The sequence below is a fragment of the Lathyrus oleraceus genome, chromosome 3, assembly GCF_024323335.1.
Source record: "Lathyrus oleraceus cultivar Zhongwan6 chromosome 3, CAAS_Psat_ZW6_1.0, whole genome shotgun sequence".
NCBI lineage: Eukaryota > Viridiplantae > Streptophyta > Magnoliopsida > Fabales > Fabaceae > Lathyrus > Lathyrus oleraceus.
Window position 1 is genome coordinate 325,729,010 of NC_066581.1, and position 22,710 is coordinate 325,751,719.

The following is a 22,710-nucleotide window of genomic DNA, read 5'->3' on the forward strand; positions in this document are numbered from 1 at the left end:
CTTTATGAGTTAGTTGTTCCCGCGCTTTAATTACCTCTTGGTTACTACCTTTTTTTAAGTCATTTAATTTGAGCTTTCATCACTTTCATGATGTTCTTTTATATTTATGTATTGTGTTAATAATGTTTGGATTTCGACATATCAAGTATTCTATATCGTTATGTCGCATTCCTCTCAACGATCGAGAATGTTGATGAGCGAGACTCTTGTCTCCATCAACAAGCCTTCAAGATAGTGAATTCATGTGATTGGTTCCGTCATTCTGCTAAAAAAAATTATGGTAGTTGTGATTCTCGTGGGTTAGTTTTGCTTGTGACACTTCAGGTGAAGCTCGAATTCTAGTTACCATTATGGTTATTGAACTTTGAGGTCTGAAGAATCTTATACTAAAATCTCACGGTGGGCGTCAATTTTCTTATGTGAACTAACAAATAGGATCATTCAAGTAAGTGATGTAGGTTTCACATCACTTATTGTGATTTGTTGATATGGTGTTTTGATCTCCTCACCATCTTCTTATATGCTCCTTCTATAAGTGACGAGGGTGTACCTGCAAAGATATTTTGATGTCAAAGAAAAATGAATTAAATATAGATAATAACAAGTATGAAGATTTACTGAATGGTCATATATGAGATGAGTCCCAAATTCTTGAGTGGTTGGACTCGTATATACTCCATACACTTACTATTTCTACTCTAATGACATTTGAATAAATATGACGTTGTTAATGTAACTGAATCTCAAATAAATAATAACACTTATCTAATTTGAATATGTTCCGCATAGTTTAGAAATGTATAATCACCTAAGAACTAGATGTCTAATTAAGATATGAGATAACTTCTATCCTCGAGATGAACACCTTAAATTATGATTTTTATCTCGCTATAAGATGTGTTGTTCTAATTTTTGAGATGCAAACTTTTTTGAAAACGATCTATAATAGTTGGATTAGATTGTTTAAGCCATGTCATTAATTCTTTAAAATTACTTTCTACCCTTCATGCATGGATATCTTGATTTAGGCAAAGGAAAGGACAAATTTGTGAATAGAGAATCATAGAATCATTTCTATTTCTTAAAAGGTGCCAACTTGTGTTTATTTGATACATACAATAAAGTAACAATGCTGCCTTAAATAGCATGGTTGGATAAGATGCTTTACATTCACCTCTCACACAAGTCATGTAGAAAATCTTTTTTCTCAAAGAAGAGAATACTTTTTTTCTCTCTATCTTACTTGGCTCAATATCTAAACTTCTCTATCTTACTTGGCATGAAACCAATAGTGTAAACAAAGACGGCACCATGCCATTTATTTGCATGTGTCAACTCATTCATTCAAAGCCAAGTATAAAATAAATACTAACTCTAAAAAATTAACTCAAATACCAATACAATAAAACTCTATCATAATTGACTACTACCCTTCACATGAATAAATCAACCATCAAAATACTCAACCAACCGTTCATCCCCTCTACCCCTCATTTTATGAGTAAAAAGCCAAAATGCATGAGTGAGACGTTTTCGTTATAGATTTTGAAAATGTTGATATTGTAATTATCTCATCAAGGTTCTCTTTAATTAGTTATTTTTTCATTAAGTTTATTGTATTAATTTAGAAATACAACTACAAACAAGGTTCTCTTTAATTTAATATATATATATATTATTATTAGTTAATTTAGAAATTAAACTACAAACAAGAAAACCTTACTATACATTTGTAGTTTTAATAACATTCAAATAGTACAATAGTAATGTTTCTAGCACATTCAAGAATCAAAGTTATTGTTCACTCTTTTCTTTATTTCATCATTTTTTTTTATAAAATCAAAAACATCATATGTAGACAAATTTCACCGAAAACCACTTCCAAATAAGCCTCATTATTTTTTACTCTTTATAAATTATCCTCTGTTTTTTCTTAACTCAACACCGCTTACTCTGTTTTCATCCAAATGACTCTGTTTTCGCCATTACCCTTCTTTTCCAATCACACAACCACCATTACCAATGCTTCCCTTCTAAGAAAACCCACATTTTCTCACACCCTTTTTTCCCATTTTCACAATAAATCCATTCAATCACGTTTTGTTAAATCCACCATCATCTTCTTCTTCTTCTCTCCCTGGTTTTCTCTCTGTTTTCCTCTGTTTTTCTCTGTTTTTCACAGTAATTCATAGATGACTGATGCAAATGTTTCTGCATTTGAGGAATTTCTCCAAGGATGGCTGATTCGTCAAAGAAACTACCTTGATGAGCTTGTTTCAGCTCAAGAACTTCATCAACAGATGGATCGTTCAGATAGGATGAATTTGTTAAACAGAGTACTCAGCCACTATGGACAATACTATGAAGAGAAATCAAAGATAGCTCATCAAAACATTCTTCTTCTTTTCTCACCACCATGGTTCAGTTCATTGGAAAAATCATATCTTTGGGTTGCAGGGTTCAAACCAGGGCTTACATTTCATCTTGTGAACAAAACTCTTGAGGATTTGTCAGAGGAACAGAAGGAGAGTTTGAATGAACTCAAACAAGAGACTAAGATGAAGGAGAGAGAACTCAATGATGAGATGGCTAAGGTTCATGAGAATACTGCGGCGCCGCCGCTTGTTGACATGATTAGAAGCCATGGAAGGGTGTGTTTGAGTAGGTCATTCATGGCAGAGGAAAGTACAGTTCCAAACACATTCAAAGAAACATTGGAGAATTTGGTTACAAATGCTGATGCTTTGAGGACTGAGACAACTTTGAGAGTTGTGCAGATACTGAAACCAGCTCAAGTTCTTAACTTTTTTGTTGCTGTGGCTGAGCTTCAGCTTAGGGTCAGGTCTTTGGGTTTGGACAAGGATGCTGAGCGTGGAAATCAAGGATGAACTGAATCATCATGAGAATTCTAATGGCTTTTTTATGTAAAGTGTTTTTGCTTTTCCTTCATGCTTTTATCTTTCTATTATTTATATATACTTTAAACAGTTTGAGTTTGTGTAATACATAAGCCTTGGCAGTGATGATGTGAATTGAGTGTGTATTCAGGTTGTTATGTTTCCTTGATGAGCATTGAAAAATGTAGAACAAGATCAAGCCATGCAATGCATGCTTTATCTGGAAGCTACAATATCACTCCACTCTGAATTAATTATATGTTTATAGTTATCTTGTACTTATCTTATATATTATATTTACCTTAGTAGTTTTTTTTCCTTCCCTTTTGTGATATTAAGACATGTTTGTGAGTGAAGAATTTGGAATGCATAAGATGTGGAAACTTAAAAGAATCACATTTTCAATTTCCCATGCACTTAGATATTTGCATCATAACAGAGTTATTTTATGGTTTACTCAACACAAGGTTCATTCTTCACACAGAAGGGTAATAATAGATGCAGAATGCCAATGCAGAAGTCTCAAACATTGAATTGAAAATGCAGAAGTTATACAAAGTGGAAACATGTGATCCAGAAGCTTGTTCTTCATAGCATTCAACAACAAATGAAAAAAGAAAAAAGTGATGTACTAGACTTCAAGAATATCCAACATTGTCATTTTTTTGCTTTGTATGCTTTGTAGAAACATTTTTGAATGCTTCTGTTTCTGTATAATTACAGAAATATAAGCCATTAGAATCTAATGGTGACTGTAGAGAAACACTTTTACACTTTCACATTCTACTTCTTTGAGTAGCTGGCTTAAAGCTGGCAAAACCAGTAACTTCCCTGCCTGTAACTAAAGTGTTGATATCATATGTGCCTTCGTATGTGTAGATAGGTTCTAAGTCACAGAATGCCTGCAAAATTAGAGAAGAAATCCACAAACTATGTCAGAAAACAAAATGTCCAATTTGGAATAACAAATCAAGTAAAGTCATAGTAATGGTGTGAAGAGGAACTTGGGTGGTTTGAATGGGGAAATGATTCAGATGAAGAAAAAGTCATTATGATACAGCTGTGCCTACATTTCCATCTTTATCCAAAAACTTCATTTATTGATATCATAAATTTGGTCAGGGTCTATATACCATCAGCACCCACTCACATTAATAAAATTCTTTTTTTTTGCCTCTTAGAGTCTTTTGCCTTTGAAAATATAATATTTTACTAAGTAAGAACAATTCTAAATTACCACAATTGAATCTAAATCAAATTGTTGGTTAAACAAAATAAGCATTGTATAAGGAATTAGGCATGAGAACCTTAGCCACTAGAAAATCAGCCAAAACTCCATTCCCACCAAGCAATTCTCTCCCCAAAGCAGCTGTTTCTCTTGCTCTCAAGGTGATCCATGACTGAAAAATATTGGCAGGTTGTTATAAGTTACCTACCACAGTTAAATTAAGTGAAAATAATAATAACAGCTAAGTAAACTACCTAGAATTTTGCTATCTTATGATATTATAGCTGCTAATAAGTTATTAGTTTATTACTAATTACCTTCCCCAAGCTAGCATGACCAGGGGTCATTTTACCACTTTCATACAGCTTGCATAGACGCCAACCAACAAGAATCATTGCTTGAACATTACTGAGCATTTGAACAAGCTTCTGTTGGTTGATTTGGAAAGCTGCTAATGGTGCTCCAAATTGTTTCCTCTCGCTTAGGTACCTTTAAATCACATATAATTCACAATAATATGCAATGAAAGCTATGATTAAGTATATTATATAAGCATAAGCATGCTAGTATCGTTAGTGTTTCGTTCCGTTCGGAGTGAGAATTCAATCCTATCATTTCTTATTGCTCCATTCCTTTAAGCATGCTGTTTAACTAACATACCTGTGACACATATCATAGATTCCCATTGATATACCAATAGGTTGCCAGGCAACCATCACACGCGAAACTGCGAGTACCTGTTTAGAGATAGCTAAAGCAAATAAGCAGCATGTAATTTACAGACAAAATACAAAATTACAACTAAAGAATGCATATAATCTCCGAGAAAAGGAAAAGAGAAAATTAAGCTGTTCTTGCTTACAAATTATAGGGACCAAACTTGCAACATTCATTAGAAGTTGAAATGATGAAACATTACAATGACTATTGGAACAACAGCAGAAGAACACCTCATAAATGCTACCTTGTTTGTATCCTGAAAAGAATTTACTCCTGCTATTCTGTCCTCATCAGGGACAAAAACTTTCCTCATAACAATGTCTCCATTTTGTACAATTCTAAGTCCAATTTTATTCTCTATCTTTGTGACAGTTAAACCAGGTGCGTCCTTGTGTACAATATATCTGAATAATATGCGTAGAAATAAAATAAGAAAAATGTAAATAAATAGAGTACTTCAGAAGCAGGATATAAAGCATCAACAGAATACAAAGCTTAAAGAAAAACAATCTAGTATTCTAAGGGTCTTTTTATTAGTTTGAGAAAAAATTCTATATATTCATTTGGCACTTTCACTAATAATTACTAAAATGTCACATTACTTTCACTTCATTTCCTAGTTTGGACCATTGTAACGGGAAATGATGAAGAACATTGTTGCATTTCATTCATTATTGGTAAAAATAGAAAATAAAAACAAAGATAATGTTCTCAAGCCAAACAGGACTAACCACACTCTACACATATTACATACCCATTTATTTGATTTGTTGAGGTATTCCTTGCGAAGACAATCAACAAATCAGCAAATGTACTGTTTCCTATCCACCGTTTTTGGCCTTCAAGGATCCAACCACCTTCAACCTGATATTTTCAATGCAAAGCAAGACTACATTATTGAACATTGGAACAATTGAGCACAGTGAAAGTAAGTCTTAATAAAAAAAAAACAAATAAGTAAAAAAGAAGCAAAATGAAACTTCCTATCAAAGAAATTAGCAAATAAAAGCCACATAAGGCACAGGACCTTAGTCGCTATGGTCTTCAAAGCACTAGCATCACTTCCATAGTCAGGTTCAGTCAAAGCCTAATAAAATAAAAATAAAACCTCTTTAAGTGGTGATTTCAGAAAAATTAGGTCTTTGGATAGTCTACAGTCGGTAATCCCACGCAGTCAGTTCATCACTGGTAGTTGGATCAAGATCGAATGGTCTAGATTTCAGGTTCGGTGTATTAAATTGGGAAAAAAAATTAAAATCTGTATTGAAATCTGGACCATTCGATCTGACCCAACTGTCACCAATGTGCTAACTGCATGGGGTTGCTGACTACAGGCAATCCAATTTCACACAAATCCTTCAAATCCAAGGAAAGCAAATTACCCAACATGCTATAGTTTTTAGCTGTGCCAATGAAGGTAGATACTTTTGCTTTTGAGCTTCAGACCCACATAAAGCTTTACTTGGTGGACAATCAAAGATATAAAATATCAGGAACAGTGGATTTAGCAAAACAATTACCATTCAAAGATTTATTATTAACAAACACATATATTACCAATAGTGAGCATTGCCAAGGATGAATGGACCAAAATGAAAGTTGAACAGCTTGCATCAACTCTAGCAACTTCTGCTGTAGCAATAGCACTTCCAGTTACGGAAAGACCAGGACAACCATAACCCTGAGAATCAATCACAACTAGCTAAGAACTCTTGAACTGTCTTAAGACCTAATTAAGATGAAATATTAGGGAAATATGTAAATACAGAACCTTGATTGTGCCACCAGCAATACACAGTTCACCAAGTTTTGGAATAGCATGAAACGGGAACTCGGCCTTCTCCCAATACTGTTTAAAAAGCGTGAGATTAAGTGTAGGAGAGGTAACATGATTACAGAGTACTAAATAGATTAGAAGTTCATTTGTCAGCACATAGAGAGAGTCACAAACACACACGCGCAGGGCTTAATTTATGATCAGGTCTCTCAAAGATAAACTAAGCAAATTGACAACATCAAGGAACAAATCAACATGTCCAAACAGATATTTTCTGAAACCAAATCAACTCAAGTAGCATCTTAACCAAATTGAACATTTACTCGTGGAGGACGAACGTAAATATTTACTTTGATTACTTCAAAACGGAAAAAAGAACTTGCCTGGGTCATTATGGGAGCAATTTCTTTTTCCATGCACTTTCTCACTTTCATCCTAACGGCCTGCTCCTCCGATGTCAACAAGTCATCCAATTGAAAATAATCCGAAACTGCACTTTCCAACAACCAACACCAATGCAAAATGCAAGTCAGTCCTCACAAACCCAAACATATCTTGTTTCACAAAATATATTTTACACCCAAAAATCATATGAAGTTAAAAGACATAATAACATTAACCGACTAACTGTATGAGATCAACACAAACATCTGTCCAAAATGAGACTGCTCTTGTTAAGAATTGTGGTTTGCGTCTGACTCATCTCTACAAAACCGACTTATAGGATTAAGATTGTCCCCACATATAAGCATATGTTCAGGTCATATATTATCTAATGTGAGACTCTTAACACACACACTCACTCTCAGGACTGCCAGATAGCAGAAACGTGATCCAACGAATCTTAATCGAGACGAGACTCTAAATACCATGTTAAGAAAGTGTGGTTTGGGTCTAACTCATCTTTACAAAACCGGCTCTTGTAGGAAGAGGATTGACATCACATACATGTTCAGGTAGCTCTAAGAAAGGTTTTAATTTAGAGGATAAATAAACTATTAAGTGCAAAAAATATGAAGCCTCAAGTTTTGATTCTTCTATTTAAACTTTATTTGATTGTTTAATTTCTCATCACCACTTTTGGGTTCAAAAGGAACAAAAAAATTGGATTTTGAAAAGGGTACTCAATCCATGAGAGAGGCAAAATATGGGACTATTAAAACAATTATGCTGAATTAATTTTTTGACATGATTAAAAATTGATCTGTGTATGATTGTTATTAGGTTGTTACCACATGGAGGAAAGGTAGAGGCAGGAGTTGCTTGTGGAAATGCGAGAGAGACATCAAGAGGTGGCAAATGAAAATAGGAAGGCATGTCTCCATTCTTATCATCTGTGAGATTTATACACAATCAAAATATAGCTAGTTAGCAATAAAAACGAAGAGAAAGAAACGATAAATCAGAAGAATGGGATCGCATAGAGAGGGAGGAACCTGGATTGTTACGAGTCATGGTGGTGGAAGAGGAACGGTGGAAATTGAAACGATTTGGTTGAGAAGAGTGAAAAGTTGACGATGGAAAAAAACCAAACAAAGATGGCTACGTGTAACAGGACTCTGTTATATATAAATGTTTTGATCTTTGTCGTTGCCTTCGCAATCCTACGCGTAGTACATATCTTCAAAACCGAACCTTAGTCGTGAACTACTAATAATGAATAAGTAACAAGATTTTCAATCCCATCACTTCAAAATATGGGCTATCATAAAAAAAAATTATAAAAGATTTTTTTAATGCATTGTATAGGTTTATTAGACACCATGCCGAAATTTTAAAATGTTTATAATTTTTTGAGATGCATCTTCGAACACATTCAACACACATTTAATATAGGTGATTATGAGTGATCCTTTATTATTTGGTTTTTTTGTTTTAGAGATAAATCTCCGGAATATTTTCGTAGTTACATTTTCGTAACGCGGATATATCGATAACAGAACCAATAACATGTAATTTTCCAAAATAAAATTAAGATTACATAGATCATTTCAACATAAAATGCAAGATTACTTCAATATCCAGGTGGACCTTAAATATCTTTGCAATATCTTCGACTGGTCTTGAAATCGTCGTTTCCAACTTGATCGGAACTTTTGTTTCGAAACGGAAAAACGTATTCCACATAACTCTTACATCTGATTGCGTTTTGAGCTCAAATTTGTTGAACTCAATCTTCCATCCGTTGTCAATCGACGGTGAACAATACTCGAGCTTCACAATCCTTCGATTGTCTCCGTAAGGTATGAGATGGTGGATTTCGTATTTAATATCTTCGAGGGAGGTGAATTTGTTGAGCTTAAACGTTCACCTGGATGTAGAGCTGGAGAAGGAGATATTTGTGACATACCAATCAATGTTTATTTGTGATATTTAAGAGATTTTTAGTTTGTGTGAAATATAATATAAGAGCATCTTAATTTATAGAAGTCATAGAACAATATGGACCACCCAATAACTGGCATGCTGATTCCGGAGATATATCTCTAGTTCCGCACCCTAATATCTTGTTCTGAAGATTTATCTCCGAAACTTCTCTTGAACCAGTTCCAAACCAGAACCTCTAAAACATAACTTTTTTTTACAAAAGAACAAATGTTGTTATGGGGATGATCAAGAATGCATTAAGGCACAATATGAACAAATGTTGAATATATTACACTTCGTTTATATATAGACACAATTACATACACTTATTTGTCTGACTAAACAAGAAATTAAAATGAATCGAAATATATGTCGCCGACTAAATTCATGGGTGGTACCCCCTTCGATTTTTGTGCATTTTAATCTCTTTCAATGTTGCTCAATTTCTCGAACTCTTGCTTCCTTTCCATAAAATGATTCGGTCAAGTCCCGACTTTTATTTTTGAATGAGTCATTCACTTTGGTGATGTAAGAGGTATAAGGCATCCCGGTTTCAAGTAAACTTGAATAAAATGACTTGATTTTGAAAGTCACCAAATACACATAATACGATCATTTGGATTTTGAGGTGAGGAGGTGCGTTGTGGGAAAAAGATTTCCCAAAAAACGTATCGTGTCAGGTCAATGCACACTCTATCATACGCACATGCTATTAGGTGACCCATATCAGGGAAGCGCATCCATTTTACCTCTGATGTCGAACCGCTAAGGCAAGGAACAAGAGACTCAAAAACTCGTCAAATTTTTCTTTCTTTCTGTACAATCGTGTGTATGATTCTTTATGTGTCCTCAACTCTTGGATAAGTTAATGGCAGACAAGTGTATGATTATCTTCTCCTTTATCGAGTAAAGCCGAAATTGTTCGATAACCGCAATTACCGTCCCCCACAACATTGACGATCCATACGATGTATTTGTGCATAAAAACGGGCATCTTGTCGATGAATGACATTTTTGGTGGAGGCACCGTAAGAGATGGTTTCCTAATGCGAGCTTCTTTGACAACAATTTTTTAAGATTTTGGAGTTGGTGAGTTAGGAAAACTTTGTCAACATGTTCAAAAAATGAAAGGAATCGTGTAGTCGAATTGTCATTCGGTGTAGACTTCATTTTCTTCGGAGCATATTTTGTTTTTACCGGTTGAGATGGTGGTTTCATGTCGGTGATTTCCAGATAGACAATCTTCATCAATTGTTCTTTGATGTGGAGTTTCATGTTGTCATCAACTTTTAAAAATCTCTTTTGTATCACTTCCCATTTGGTTAAGATAAAGATATTTGATTTACCGTCATTCATGACACCATCATCATCAAACCTAAGTCTCTTCCAATGAGTGTAAACCTCATCCATTGTTATTGGGATACCAAGTTTCACCTTATTTTCAATAACACAAGCACATGGGAGACCGTATATTTTCACAATTGTGCATCCATTTTTTGCACTACTAAAGCCTACATTATCAGTTTGTTTAGCCTCATGAAAAATATAATTCAAACCCGCTTGAGATATGTTGTCGACCAACTGAGAATAAAAAGTGTTGTCTTTAAATTTGTGTTCCAAAACTGTGATGCTCCGACCAAATGATGTATGTATCTCATTATGCTGGTTTTGTGAATCATGTGGTTCATAGAGTCCCAATCTCTACACAAATCGCTATTACTATTTCCCAACTAATTTTTCAAAGTAGCATGGGCAGACTTAACTCTGTTAGTTGTTGTATTTCCAAGGTGTCTAATATTATCAGTCTGTGCACAAATAATTTTCTCCTTCACCTGGTCAAGATTTGTGCTTTCAACATATTTCAACAAATCTGGATACTTTTTACACACTTTCCTGAAATGCATAACGAAATCGGCATATAGCTTTTTTATGAAAGAATTTATTATACGATTCCATGCATCTGTCATACCCCTAAATTTTCCTTACCCTTTTCACTTTTCATTTGTCTCTTGATCCTTAATTCATTTGTATACTCATGTCATATTCATTTATGTCATTTATTCGCAATTACATTTTCAAACAAGCATCATTGATTTAAAGATCCTTGTTATTTATGCCTAACATTGAGCTAGGGTTTCTCTAGGGATCAAACCTATGGAATCTTGGTGATACACTTGATGTGGGATGTACATCTCTTGGGATAGAATCTTTGTGGAATCCAAATACTTTGACTATGGTTTTTGGTTACTATGAATTGCATTATGGCATTGGAATTGATTATGGATTGTAAGTGTTACTTGGTCAACCATGAGAAATTGACTTTGATTGACTAATCTCTTTATGAGCTTGTTCAATACACTAGTCCATTGGTTATTTGGTTTGGATTTAAGACGAGGTATTACAGTTCAACATTCTTACAAGTTTCAAAGATTCAAGTTCATAGTCAAATGCAAGATTCAAGATCATTCAAATTCATTTTTTGGAGGGAAAAGGTTCTAACTTGAAGAACAAGATACATATTCATTTCAAAAGGCCATTTTCATTTCAAAAACATTCAAATCACATTACAAATCCAAATTACAAAAGTCTATACAAAATTACACCATTTTGACCTAGAGTTGACTTTTGGTCAACTGTTGACTTTTTGGTCAAATAGTTTACCAAGGTCAACTAATCTACCCTAAGCATAATCCTACTTTTCCTTCACTTACAAGCCTTCCAGTACTTCATAATTCTTGATGTTGCCAAAATTTGTATGCCATGATTCCACACCAAGTTACCTTGATTCATGCCTTGACCAAATTCTTCATTTCAAGCCCATGTCAGCCTTGTATCAAGCAAACCAAGATTTCAACATGTAAACACCACACATTTCATCCAACTCAAACATGGTTAATACACAATCAATAAAATCATACAAAAACCAAGACACAAACAATTCACACATACACATATACATGACACATGTTCATTCAAAATAATCCAAAAAGCCAAAATTCATGTTGGTAACCAGTTAACCCAAAATGGTTAACCGGTTACACCTGCGAAGCCCACATAATACTAGTTCAATACCAAACCAGCCCAAACTGCAATTGAAACTCCATAAACTATGCAAAAGCCATGCATGGTCATGCTAACATCACAATTTATATAACATTTCATAATCTAGCTCTAGCCTAATTCAACATGAGTAAACTAACTTAACTAGTTTCATAAATCCACATGAGCCAATGTTAACACCATAAAGAAAACAAATTCACTAACTAGTTTCATAACAAATCCCAACTTCATTTAACTAATCTTGTTTCATAAGAACTTCCAATTGAGTTTCAAAATTGACTTCAAAATCCAAACAAACAGACTAACTAACTCTAACATGTTCACTGCACAAATAACCTAGCAATACTAACTCATTCACATTCCTAAACTTCAATCTGATTCAATAACGCATTTTAACACATTCTAACAATTCACTAACTAGGTTCACTATCAATAACATCACAACTAATTTTAACTACACAACTAGCTTTCAATTCTAACAGCTTAATACATGATTATATTTTAATTACACAGCTAGCTTTCAATTTTAACTACATAAATAGCTTAAGATAAGGTCCAATTTAACTACACAACTAACTTTCAATTTTAACTACACAACTAGCTTAATATATGATTATGTTTTAATTAGGTTTTAGTTATAATTAATTTTAGATCAGTTCTTTTGATTTTCCTTTAATTCATTAGAAATTAAGGTATTCATGTTAGTTCCAATTTCTTAATGCTTTTAGTCTTTAAATAAAGTACATGTGCTTGGAATGACCTTAGCATGATCATCACCCCTTAATTGGTTGATCAAATTCATGCTTGATCAATTGATTACACTTGATATTGGATTTTATCTTAGACCTGTCATGACTATTCTTTGCTCCCCCTACTCAGTCAAGTGATCATAAGTCCCTTAATCACTTGATTGGATTAAACATTTGTACTTGCACTACACTTGATCATTCAAACTCAAGCTCAAGTTGCAATGCAAGACTCTGAAGATCCTCGACATCAAAACATGATCATGTTGGGCTTCATCATTCAAGCACCTTGCTTCAAGCACACAAAAAGACTCTTCTAGATCTGCAGACACTTGTTAGTTATGATGCGAATTGCGGCCACGAGCCTTAAGCAATGGAGAAGAATGTGAGGGATTATCCATATCCTTGTTCTGAGTATCTTCGAGTATGGGGCATATGCCCCATTTATTCAAAATATTCGCTATTATTCATAGACTTTAGTGCAATTTCAATCAAACAACTTTCAAGTTGTATTCCCCACATACAACACTTCAACAAACAACATTATAATTATAATTGTTCCCTAAAAACAATCAACAACTCTTAGTTTTCATATTTGAATAAAACTTTGCTGGTGATGTAAGACATTGTTTCAATCCCCAAACATCGGAGGTATAAGGAAGATAATCCCTAGTCAACCCCTTTGAGCCTATGAGTGAGAGTTTCTTTCTATACGAAAAACCCTTAATCTTAACCAGGGCAGGGTAGTCTTTAGTTAATTTGACCATGTGTTCAAGTTTCAAAGGGAAAAAAGAGGCGTATCCTATCTGAGGATCAACCACATCTTATCCCTCACACGAGGTTGAAAATCACAAATCCACAACGATTTTCCCTCACCAACAAAAGGAACGAGGCAATCACAACTCTTCAACAAATCAAACGAACAAATGTCACGCGATTTATTCCCAATAAAAGCGAGAAATTAAAAAAAAAAACTCGCTCTCGAAAACGAGTGACTCAAACAGAAATTAGAGCATCCCGATAGACTGCAAACTTGAAAAATCAGTCTACGCAAAAATTAGGGAAGACAAAAAAGAAGAATCACAAGAAAGATCCCCAACAAGAACAAATTCGTGTGACTACAAGTAAGAAAAAGGGGAGGGGGGGGGGGGGGGGGGGGGGTGGTTGTCACTTCGAAAACCTCATTGGTTCCTTAACCTTCAAAATCCTTTTGAAAAATGAATATTTATGTCGAATTAACTAATTGTATTACTGGAGAACATCAAGGAGAATGAGTGGGTTAAAATAAAATTTTGAACCATAAATCATTTTATTCTTAAACCGTGAACCAGAACACATTATAACCCTCAAAAGACCTAATTGAAGTAGTATTTATTTCGAAAGCATACTACGACGAGATCGCGTTAAAACTGACTCCTAAAGATTTGCTTATCATTTGTGTTGCTATCAATATGACATTTTGACTAGTGATCACTGAATATCACAACATCATTTTCAATGAAAAAAACTTGGATTTCAAAACTGACATAAGCATAACATTAGAATTATCATCTTCAAAAATGAATAATTTTACTCACGAATAAGCACTTGACATCTAGAAAGTTTCCACAATGAGCATCAATTGAGATGTTTGATCACCCTAAGGGGAAAAACGCCTGAGGACTCAGTTGAGCAGGGACAAGTCACTTTAAATGATCACACCAAAGGACGAAAACGTCTGAAAACTCCATTGAGAAAAAGGACAAGCCGCTTCAAGATTCAGTCAATATGGAGCAATCACGTCGAGATTTGACAATCTCTCAAAGAATCGGTAAATCAGGGGCAATGCTCCAAGGTTCAAAGTACAGGGAGACCATCTCAAGTCACTATGGTACAAATGTCCTAGATTTCATTTCGAGGCAAATTTCTTCAAAGATCTTACAGACTGGGGCAAGACTAGCTATATATGGGTATTTCTTCTCCATGTCTTCAAAGCTGCACAAGCAATAATAACCGATTATAAACATTAAACTATAATTTTTTTATATTTATAAATAACTTAAAATTTATTAATATTATAATTTAAATTAAATTAATAATTTCATCTACAACAAATGCCACATCTATAACATACGTGAAGGATATAGTTACTAGAGCTTTATTACACTACGCTTTAACAATAAGAGCGAGAGAGCGAGAGTTGCTTTTGGATTTAAAGGCAAAATCACAAAAGTGGAAATGCGGGGTATCGATCCCCATACCTCTCGCATGCTAAGCGAGCGCTCTACCATCTGAGCTACATCCCCTTGTTAAAAATCTCGTATTATATATTATATAATAATAAATAATAATTAAATTAGATTTAATAAAATAAGAAAAGGTCAAATAAACGTACATTGACTCGTGGATGAGCTAGCAAATACAAAGTTTTTGTTTTAATCTCTTTATAATTCAAAATTTTCATTACAAGCATCGTATAATCAGTCCAACAAATCAAAACCATTTTTATTCTTAAAAAAAACACAACCTACGCCAACAACATCATCATCATCATCATCAAAACCATGTTTGCCAAGAAGTTGTTGCACAAAGCTGTCCACCACCATTTCAACGTATATATCAAAAAAATCATTTCTTTCTTTCTGGGTTTCTTTTCTTCCCCATGTTTTCGATTTCGATTTTCAAATTTTTATTCTTTATGGTTTTCGGTTCTTGTTTTTTTTTCAGCAGAAGTTTCAGCAGCATGGCGGTAGTCTGCAATCAACTGAATTGGATCCGAGAATTGTGATTCACTATGGCATTCCGTCTTCTGCTTCACTTCTTGCTTTTGATTCCATTCAACGACTCTTGGCTATTGGGACTTTGTCAGTTCATTCTCTCTCTCTATGATTCGTTTATTGATTCTGTTATTAGTATTGTTTAGTGATTGCAGTCTGAAATGCTCCCATTGCATGTATAAAATGTTGGTTAGTTGTAATCTCTGTCACCACCACCACCACCACTTGTGATTACTTTTTTCAAATTGTTACTGGTCAGTGTTGGTTTTTAATGGACTCTGGACTCGGCAATTTAGTAAAAATGTTACCTTGGGCTATTCTAATTATCTATAATGGGTAAAGGATAATTTAGTTCCTTTTGAATTTTCTGAAAAAGAGGCTTTGTTTATGCCGGTGAGTAAATTAGGTTTTTTTTAGTTGCTGGGTAGTGTTTAAGTTTTTTCTTTTCTGCGGTAATGATATTCGTTCGGATTCTTATGGTAATAAACAAACATTTGAAAGTTATACGGTGCAGTCATTTTGCTAAGGGAGTGTATAATCAACATAGTCCTTGGCATGATTAGGAAGACAATGTGGTAATAATGACAGGATCATTTTATTACTATAATGTCTGATTCTTCTTATTTGGTGTATTTGGTGTATCAAGTCGAGTTATATATCAACGGAAAATGCATGTAATAATAGGTTGTCGGTTCTTCAGTTGCTCATATTGTTTAGTTTAATGGCAGGGATGGAAGACTTAAGGTGATTGGCGGTGATAATATTGAAGGACTTTTGATTTCTTCTAAGCAATTGCCTTATAAATACTTGGAGGTACGCAGCATTTGCAGTTCTCGAATTCGTTTAGAGTTAGATGTTGTTGGATTTTCTATCATGTGAATGATCAAAATCACAATGTTAGCTAGCTAAGCTTCTATATGAATGTGATTTTGATGTTTGGATTCTTTGGCACTTGCAGTTCCTACAAAATCAGGGGCATTTAGTTGGGGTCTTAAATGATAATGATATCCAGGTAACTTTATTTTTCTAGATTTTATTTTCTGTTTATGTCAATATCGCTTTCTAATAGAGGCGCCGAGAAGTGATTGATTTTGATTCGCTTTGCTCATTATAGGTTGTGATTTATATCGCTAAATGGAAACCATTCATTTTTTTTTTGCAGGTTTGGAATCTCGAGACTCGGAGTCTTATTTGTTCATTACAATGGGAATCAAATATTACCGCTTTCTCTGTAATCAGCGGCTCACATTTCATGTATGTTAGGGAAATACTTTTAATTTTGTACATCTGTGTGTTTGACGTCTTGTTGCTACTAATCATTTGCAAATGGTTACGACTACGTGATTATTAATATTATTACTCTATTATAATCTGCAGTTATGTCGGAGATGAGCACGGCTTGTTTTCTGTGATAAAGTTTGACGCCGAGGAAGGACAACTTTTGAAGTCATCTAATCATTTATCGGCTAAGTTTCTAAGGGGTAATGTTGGGTTTATGTTTTGACGATGATTGATAATTATTACGTATCTTGCTTTCTATAAATAATAAATGCAAGCTGTCAATCTTTTGCGTTAGTCATAAATGTTCAAACATACACTTCAATAGGAACTGAATTTCACTGAAATGTTTTTCTTTGCTTTAAGAGTTACTCATTACCATTGTTTGTTCCTTTTGATAGAAGCTGCCGGGTTTCCAGAGTCCAGCGATCAACCAATTGTCGGAATTCTATCGCAGCCTTATTCTTCTGGGAACAGGCAAGATATAATTCCGTCACCGAGCTTTTCTAAGTCCACTTATCTGCCCTTGAATTTGGTATCTTGACTTGATAGCTACTTATTGGTATTTACCAAAGCAATGACAATTGATGAGCCCAATTTCGAAAAATCAGAGCGAAAATCAGTTAGCGTGTGTGAATTACGCATCAGTCTCTATTTGATGAAGAACGAATTCTACATATTTATGTTTTTGCAGATTGTTGATTGCATTTCAAGATGGACTGCTAATTCTTTGGGATGTTTCCGAAGCTAAAATTGTGTTCCTTGGTGGCGGAAAGGATCTAGAATTGAAAGATGACGGCGGTAACACTTCTGAAATGGACACCAATCTTCCAGCTGATATTTTAGAGCAAAATCTCGGAGACAAAGAGATAAGTGCTCTTTGCTGGGCATCTTCTGATGGCTCCATTCTCGCTGTTGGATACTTAGACGGAGATATCCTGTTCTGGAACTTGTCATCTGCAGCACCTTCAAAAGGTCAACAAACCACTTCCTCTAAAAACGTTGTTAGGCTACAACTTTCAAACGCAGAAAGAAGAATCCCGGTCATTGTCTTACAATGGTCCAATAATCACAAATCTCACAACGATTGTACTGGTCAGTTGTTTGTCTATGGCGGTGACGAAATTGGTTCGGAAGAAGTTTTGACTGTGAGTTATTTGTTTATCATTTCATTTTAAATTGATTTTTACTCAGTTTATCTTTATTGGTCCTATAAACTTTAACGTGTCTCGCCGTTACAGGTTTTAACTCTCGAATGGTCATCTGGGATGGAGTCATTAAGATGCATCGGTCGTGCAGACCTTACACTTAACGGCACTTTCGCAGACTTGATTTTACTGCCAAGTCTAGGAGAAAGGGATTTGAATAGCAAAGACGATCTTTTTGTGCTAACAAACCCTGGACAGATACACTATTACGATAATGATAGCTTGTCTGCATTATTGTCTCAGCAGAATAGGACATCATCTGTATCTGCACAGGAGTTTCCGGTGCTAATACCTATGGCCGATCCATCTTTGACCGTTGCAAAACTCATCAAGTTGCCGAGTCAGTTAAACTCATCGAAAACTCTAGCTGAGGTGATTTTTTTGTCCGCCACTACTTTATGCAAAACCCGGTTTCCGATCTTTGTTCATCTTGCGGTTTTTCAACTTCTTTTTTTCGTTTATCTTAGGTAGCCTCAATTCTGAAAACTAGCACAAAACCTGGCTCAGCTAGTTTTGCAAATTGGCCCTTAACCGGGGGTGTTCCCAGCCACTTGTCCACTGTTAAAGGTGCCGGAGTTGACAGAGTTTACTTCGTGGGCTATTCTGATGGATCTGTCCTTCTGTGTGATGCCACACATCCAATCTTGTCGTATATTTGCTACATAGAAGGAGAGGTATGAATTCCACAATGTTGTTATCCCAAAATAATCGTCAGATTATTAAAAACGTTTAACTTTAATCATAACCATTTCTAAAGTCATACATACATTGATAATGTATCAAAATCAAACTTTTACTTTATTTTCACGAATCTCCTGTGTGTTTTGTAGGTTAATGGTGTAAAAGTGGCGGGGTCGACTACTCCAGTGACAAAATTGGACTTTTGTTCTGTTTCCCTACTTCTGGCTGTGGGCAATGAATGCGGTCTTGTCAGAAATCTTTCTTAATTGGTTACTTTATCTGAGGCAATGTATTATTATTCTATACTTAACCCTCGGCTGTGATGACTTTGTAGGTTCGTGTTTACGACCTTAAAAATTGCTCCGATGGAAAAAAAATCCATTTCGTCACAGAAACTAAAATTGAAGGTGATCTATTCTGTCACCTTTCTAGACGACTACTTTCTCCGTTTGCGCTCTTTCATTCTTATGATGTGAAACTTGTATGCAGTCCATGACGCTACACCAGGAAAAGGACCTCATTGCAGTGCTATTTTTTCTCTTCTCAATTCTCCGGTACAAGCGTTATCTTTCGCAAATTCTGGAACCAAACTTGCTATTGGATTCTTAAGTGGTCGTGTGGGTATCATCTGACTAGTTAATTCACATTTCATTTCTTGTTAGCAAATTTGATCGTTAGTAGATGCGTCGTAATTTCTCAACTGATTATTCTTCGTTCAATTGCTTCTTTCCAGGTTGCAGTTTGCGATATGAAATCGTTGTCGGTTTTGTTCTTGATTGATGGTGTACCTGGCTCAAGCTCACCGATTACTTCAATAGTTTGGAAACAACAAACATGTTTTCAAAGTGCCGTAAATAGTCCCAAGAAACTAGAAACGCCTTCAGGAGAATCTCAGGAAGAGATACTATTTATCTTGTCTAGGGATGGTAAAATTAATGTAGTTGAGGGTGATACTGGTAAAACGATCTCGAGCCGGCCGTTCCATGTGAAGGAGTCAACTGCAATTTCAATGTATGTTATAGGCAAGTACAAAGTTCATCAAAAACACTAAATGGATTCAGTTTTATTGCATTTGGCATATCTTTGGAAAATCTAAGCTATGTAGGATCAACACTTCAGATTAAAGGCGTGTCAGGTGTCAGAAACTGACACGACACCAACACATGTGGTTATATTCAACTACTTCCATTTTCTCAAATTATTACCCGTGTCGAGGTGTCAATATTGTGTTCAATGTCCGTCTCTATGTCAGTGCTTCATAGATTCTAATAGATTTTTGTGTGCTCCAGATGATATCATCTCAACCTCAGAAGTGTCAAATGACAAGCAGCACGAGGAATCCTTGAAGAGTACTGCTGGCGCTCGCCCTGAAGAGCCGGTGCAAGAAAGTAGCTCAACCGTGGTAAATTCATCGGAGGCTGAAGTTTCCTCTTCAGAAATCACACCACCTGGGGAAGTCCTTTTGGATCCACTTGTCCTGCTTTGCTGTGAAAATTCATTGCATTTGTTGTCCGCAAAAGCATTGGTAGAGGTCTTCTACTCCATTATCAGTTTATCACGTACAATTCGTATTCACATCGTAAGTCTTATTGCAAATGAATTTGATGTATATGATATATTCTTACAGGGAAACAAAAAACCGATTCGAAAAGTGGAACATTCAAAATCTTTCTATTGGACTACAATTTTGAAGAAAGATGACAAAGTTTGTGGGATTCTATCATTGCTTCAGACCGGAACATTTGAAATAAGGTGAGAGTGCTTAGAAAGTACGAGTTCTAGAAAATTAAATTCACTTTGCAATATGTACTAAATTTATTGGTTTTGTCTATTATGTATAATTGATAAATTTGTGATTGGCTGTGTAAAGATCCTTACCAGATTTGGAACTGGTGTCGGAAAGCTCTTTATTATCGATTTTAAGGTGGAATTATAAAGTTAACATGGATAAAACCATGTGTTCTGATGAAAACGGACAGATTGTACTGGTAAAATACTCTCAAAAACTTTTAAATTTGTGAGAAATTTCATGGTCAATGATATTCTCTCAAAAGCATGCAACTTTTTGATTAATTACAGGCTAATGGTTCTGAATTGGCATTCATCTCATTACTAGCCAGCGAAAATGAATTCAGGTATGTTTGTTATTCTGTAACGAAGAGTTAATTAACACTGTAAATTACTGTGCAAAATGTGCATCCGACGAAGAAAAAGGTTGAACGAACAATTTTATTTTGTTTTAGGAGTCTCGAGCGTTTGCCTTGTCTTCACGATAAAGTTCTTGCAGCCGCTGCTGATGCCGCATTTACGTTCTCTTCAAATGAGAAGAAAAAACAGGTTTTAGTTTCTCCGATTTGTTGCGTTCTGGACATTAATGTTCCCCGCTATGAGCAAACAGTTTAATAAGCCTAAGTATTTTGCCGCAGACAACAAAACCGGGGATTCTAGGCGGAATTGTCAAAGGATTGAAAGGTGGAAAAACCACTCAACCAGTTTTGCATAAAATTCAAACCTCCAATTTCAGTCATTTGGAAGACATCTTTTTCAAGCATTCCTTTCCAGATTCACGTCCAACGGTGGTAGTCGCCGATGAAAAAGAAGTGGAGCTCGATATAGGTTTTCTACTGAAATGCCTCTTCATTCTTTTCTGCATTTTGTTTTCTCAAACAGAAACCTCAAAAACATGCTTTCTTTTGGTTCAGATGACATTCAAATAGACGAGCCTAAAATCGTAGCGTCTACTTCATCTCCTGATGTTAAAAACAAACAGAAAGGTAAATTAAATTACTTAAGAACCTATCTCATATTTTAATCACAAAGATTAATTAAAGTTTTTCTTTTCTTCCTTGGCGCGCAGATAAGTTACAAAATGATAGGGAGAAACTCTTTCACGGTGGGAGTAACGATGACGTAAAGCCAAAAATCAGAACGGCCGAAGAAATTATGGCTGCTTATAGAAAAACAGGGGTAATGTCACGTCGTCAAGTCGTCTATCGTTTTCCTCTTTTCAATAAGCCAAAAATATCTAACTAATTTCGAATTTTAGGATGCTGCTTCGACTGCTGCACAAGCAAGAAACAAGCTTATGGAGAGACAGGAGAAATTGGAGGTAGAAATTTATAGTCCTGCATAGTAGTACATAAAGTCATCGAACTCGCGCATTTGAAATCCTGCTAAACTGCATTTTTTTACTGATGAATTTGATTCAGAGGATAAGCCAACGCACCGCGGAACTGCAAAATGGAGCTGAGAATTTTGCATCATTAGCAAATGAGCTTGTCAAGACCATGGAAAGGAGGAAATGGTGGCAAATATAGAGACACAAACACAAAATAGTGAAAAAAATATACTCATGAATTGTTGTATTTATTGTCTTGTATATTATAAGATTTTTTTACCCTTTTTGTAGATTATATTTTCTTTTGGCATACAAGTGTTTGAATTAACACTTAAACTATACACCATTGGAGTGGTAATGTTGAGTTCTCATGCATTTGACTTGAAACTTTATAGCTACTACTACACTTTCTTTGATTTGTTCATCATAATAGCCATTAGATATTTGATTCTTTCAACATTTACTTTATAAATTTTCTCAATAAGTAATATACCTTCTATAGTTGACTAATCAACATAATCATTTAAAAAAAAAAAAGTTCTTTAAAAAAATCATTTTTAATTTCAATTTACAAAAAGTATGTGTAATTTTTATTATGTTTAAATCTCTGATAATAGATATTTAAATTACAAAATGTTGAAGACTTTTCAATTTGGCCTCTTCCAAAAACAAATATTGAAAGTATAAGCTTGAACACTTAATAATTAATTGAACCTTCATTTGAACATTCAGTTTTTTTATGTAGTTTCTCCATTTCTAATTATATATCAATTTTTTTAAAAGAAATTGTATTATATTATAATTTATTTTACAATAATGAAAAATGCTACTTTTTTTTTTATTAAATTTGTAAATATTTATTATTCTCTTATTT

At 34.7% G+C, this 22,710-nt stretch overlaps 3 protein-coding genes across 4 annotated transcripts; 2 read left to right on the forward strand and 1 right to left on the reverse strand.

The window, feature by feature from the left end:
- Window positions 1-1,505: 1,505 nt before the first annotated feature.
- LOC127127447 (protein RESPONSE TO ABA AND SALT 1) lies at window positions 1,506-3,175 on the forward strand. The gene has a single exon (XM_051056634.1). The coding sequence runs from the start codon at window positions 2,193-2,195 to the stop codon at window positions 2,886-2,888; it is 696 nt and encodes a 231-aa protein (XP_050912591.1). The 5' UTR covers window positions 1,506-2,192; the 3' UTR covers window positions 2,889-3,175.
- Window positions 3,176-3,403: 228 nt separating this feature from the next.
- On the reverse strand, window positions 3,404-8,256 carry LOC127127446 (acyl-coenzyme A oxidase 4, peroxisomal). Its single transcript, XM_051056633.1, has 13 exons — window positions 8,059-8,256; window positions 7,855-7,956; window positions 7,006-7,112; window positions 6,617-6,694; window positions 6,403-6,526; window positions 6,228-6,301; window positions 5,873-5,932; window positions 5,600-5,709; window positions 5,090-5,249; window positions 4,786-4,862; window positions 4,443-4,614; window positions 4,205-4,297; window positions 3,404-3,799 (listed from the first exon to the last, which is right to left on the reverse strand). Exons 1-13 carry the CDS (start codon window positions 8,075-8,077, stop codon window positions 3,674-3,676), a joined length of 1,302 nt encoding a protein of 433 aa, XP_050912590.1. The 5' UTR covers window positions 8,078-8,256; the 3' UTR covers window positions 3,404-3,673.
- Window positions 8,257-15,218: 6,962 nt separating this feature from the next.
- LOC127127448 (uncharacterized) lies at window positions 15,219-22,223 on the forward strand. 2 transcript variants are annotated; one of them, XM_051056635.1, is made up of 24 exons: window positions 15,219-15,386; window positions 15,502-15,638; window positions 16,280-16,364; window positions 16,510-16,563; window positions 16,714-16,805; window positions 16,929-17,032; window positions 17,231-17,306; window positions 17,524-17,977; window positions 18,071-18,409; window positions 18,505-18,711; window positions 18,868-18,966; window positions 19,053-19,125; window positions 19,208-19,335; window positions 19,452-19,740; window positions 20,008-20,243; window positions 20,346-20,470; window positions 20,589-20,706; window positions 20,798-20,853; window positions 20,962-21,055; window positions 21,145-21,334; window positions 21,421-21,492; window positions 21,576-21,685; window positions 21,765-21,827; window positions 21,928-22,223. In XM_051056635.1, the coding sequence occupies exons 1-24, from the start codon at window positions 15,339-15,341 to the stop codon at window positions 22,033-22,035; spliced, it is 3,357 nt and encodes a 1,118-aa protein (XP_050912592.1). In that variant the 5' UTR covers window positions 15,219-15,338; the 3' UTR covers window positions 22,036-22,223. The 2 variants fall into 2 exon arrangements, with proteins under 2 accessions (XP_050912592.1, XP_050912593.1); XM_051056636.1 differs by having other exon boundaries at window positions 15,221-15,386; window positions 15,505-15,638.
- The last annotated feature ends 487 nt before the right edge of the window (window positions 22,224-22,710 follow it).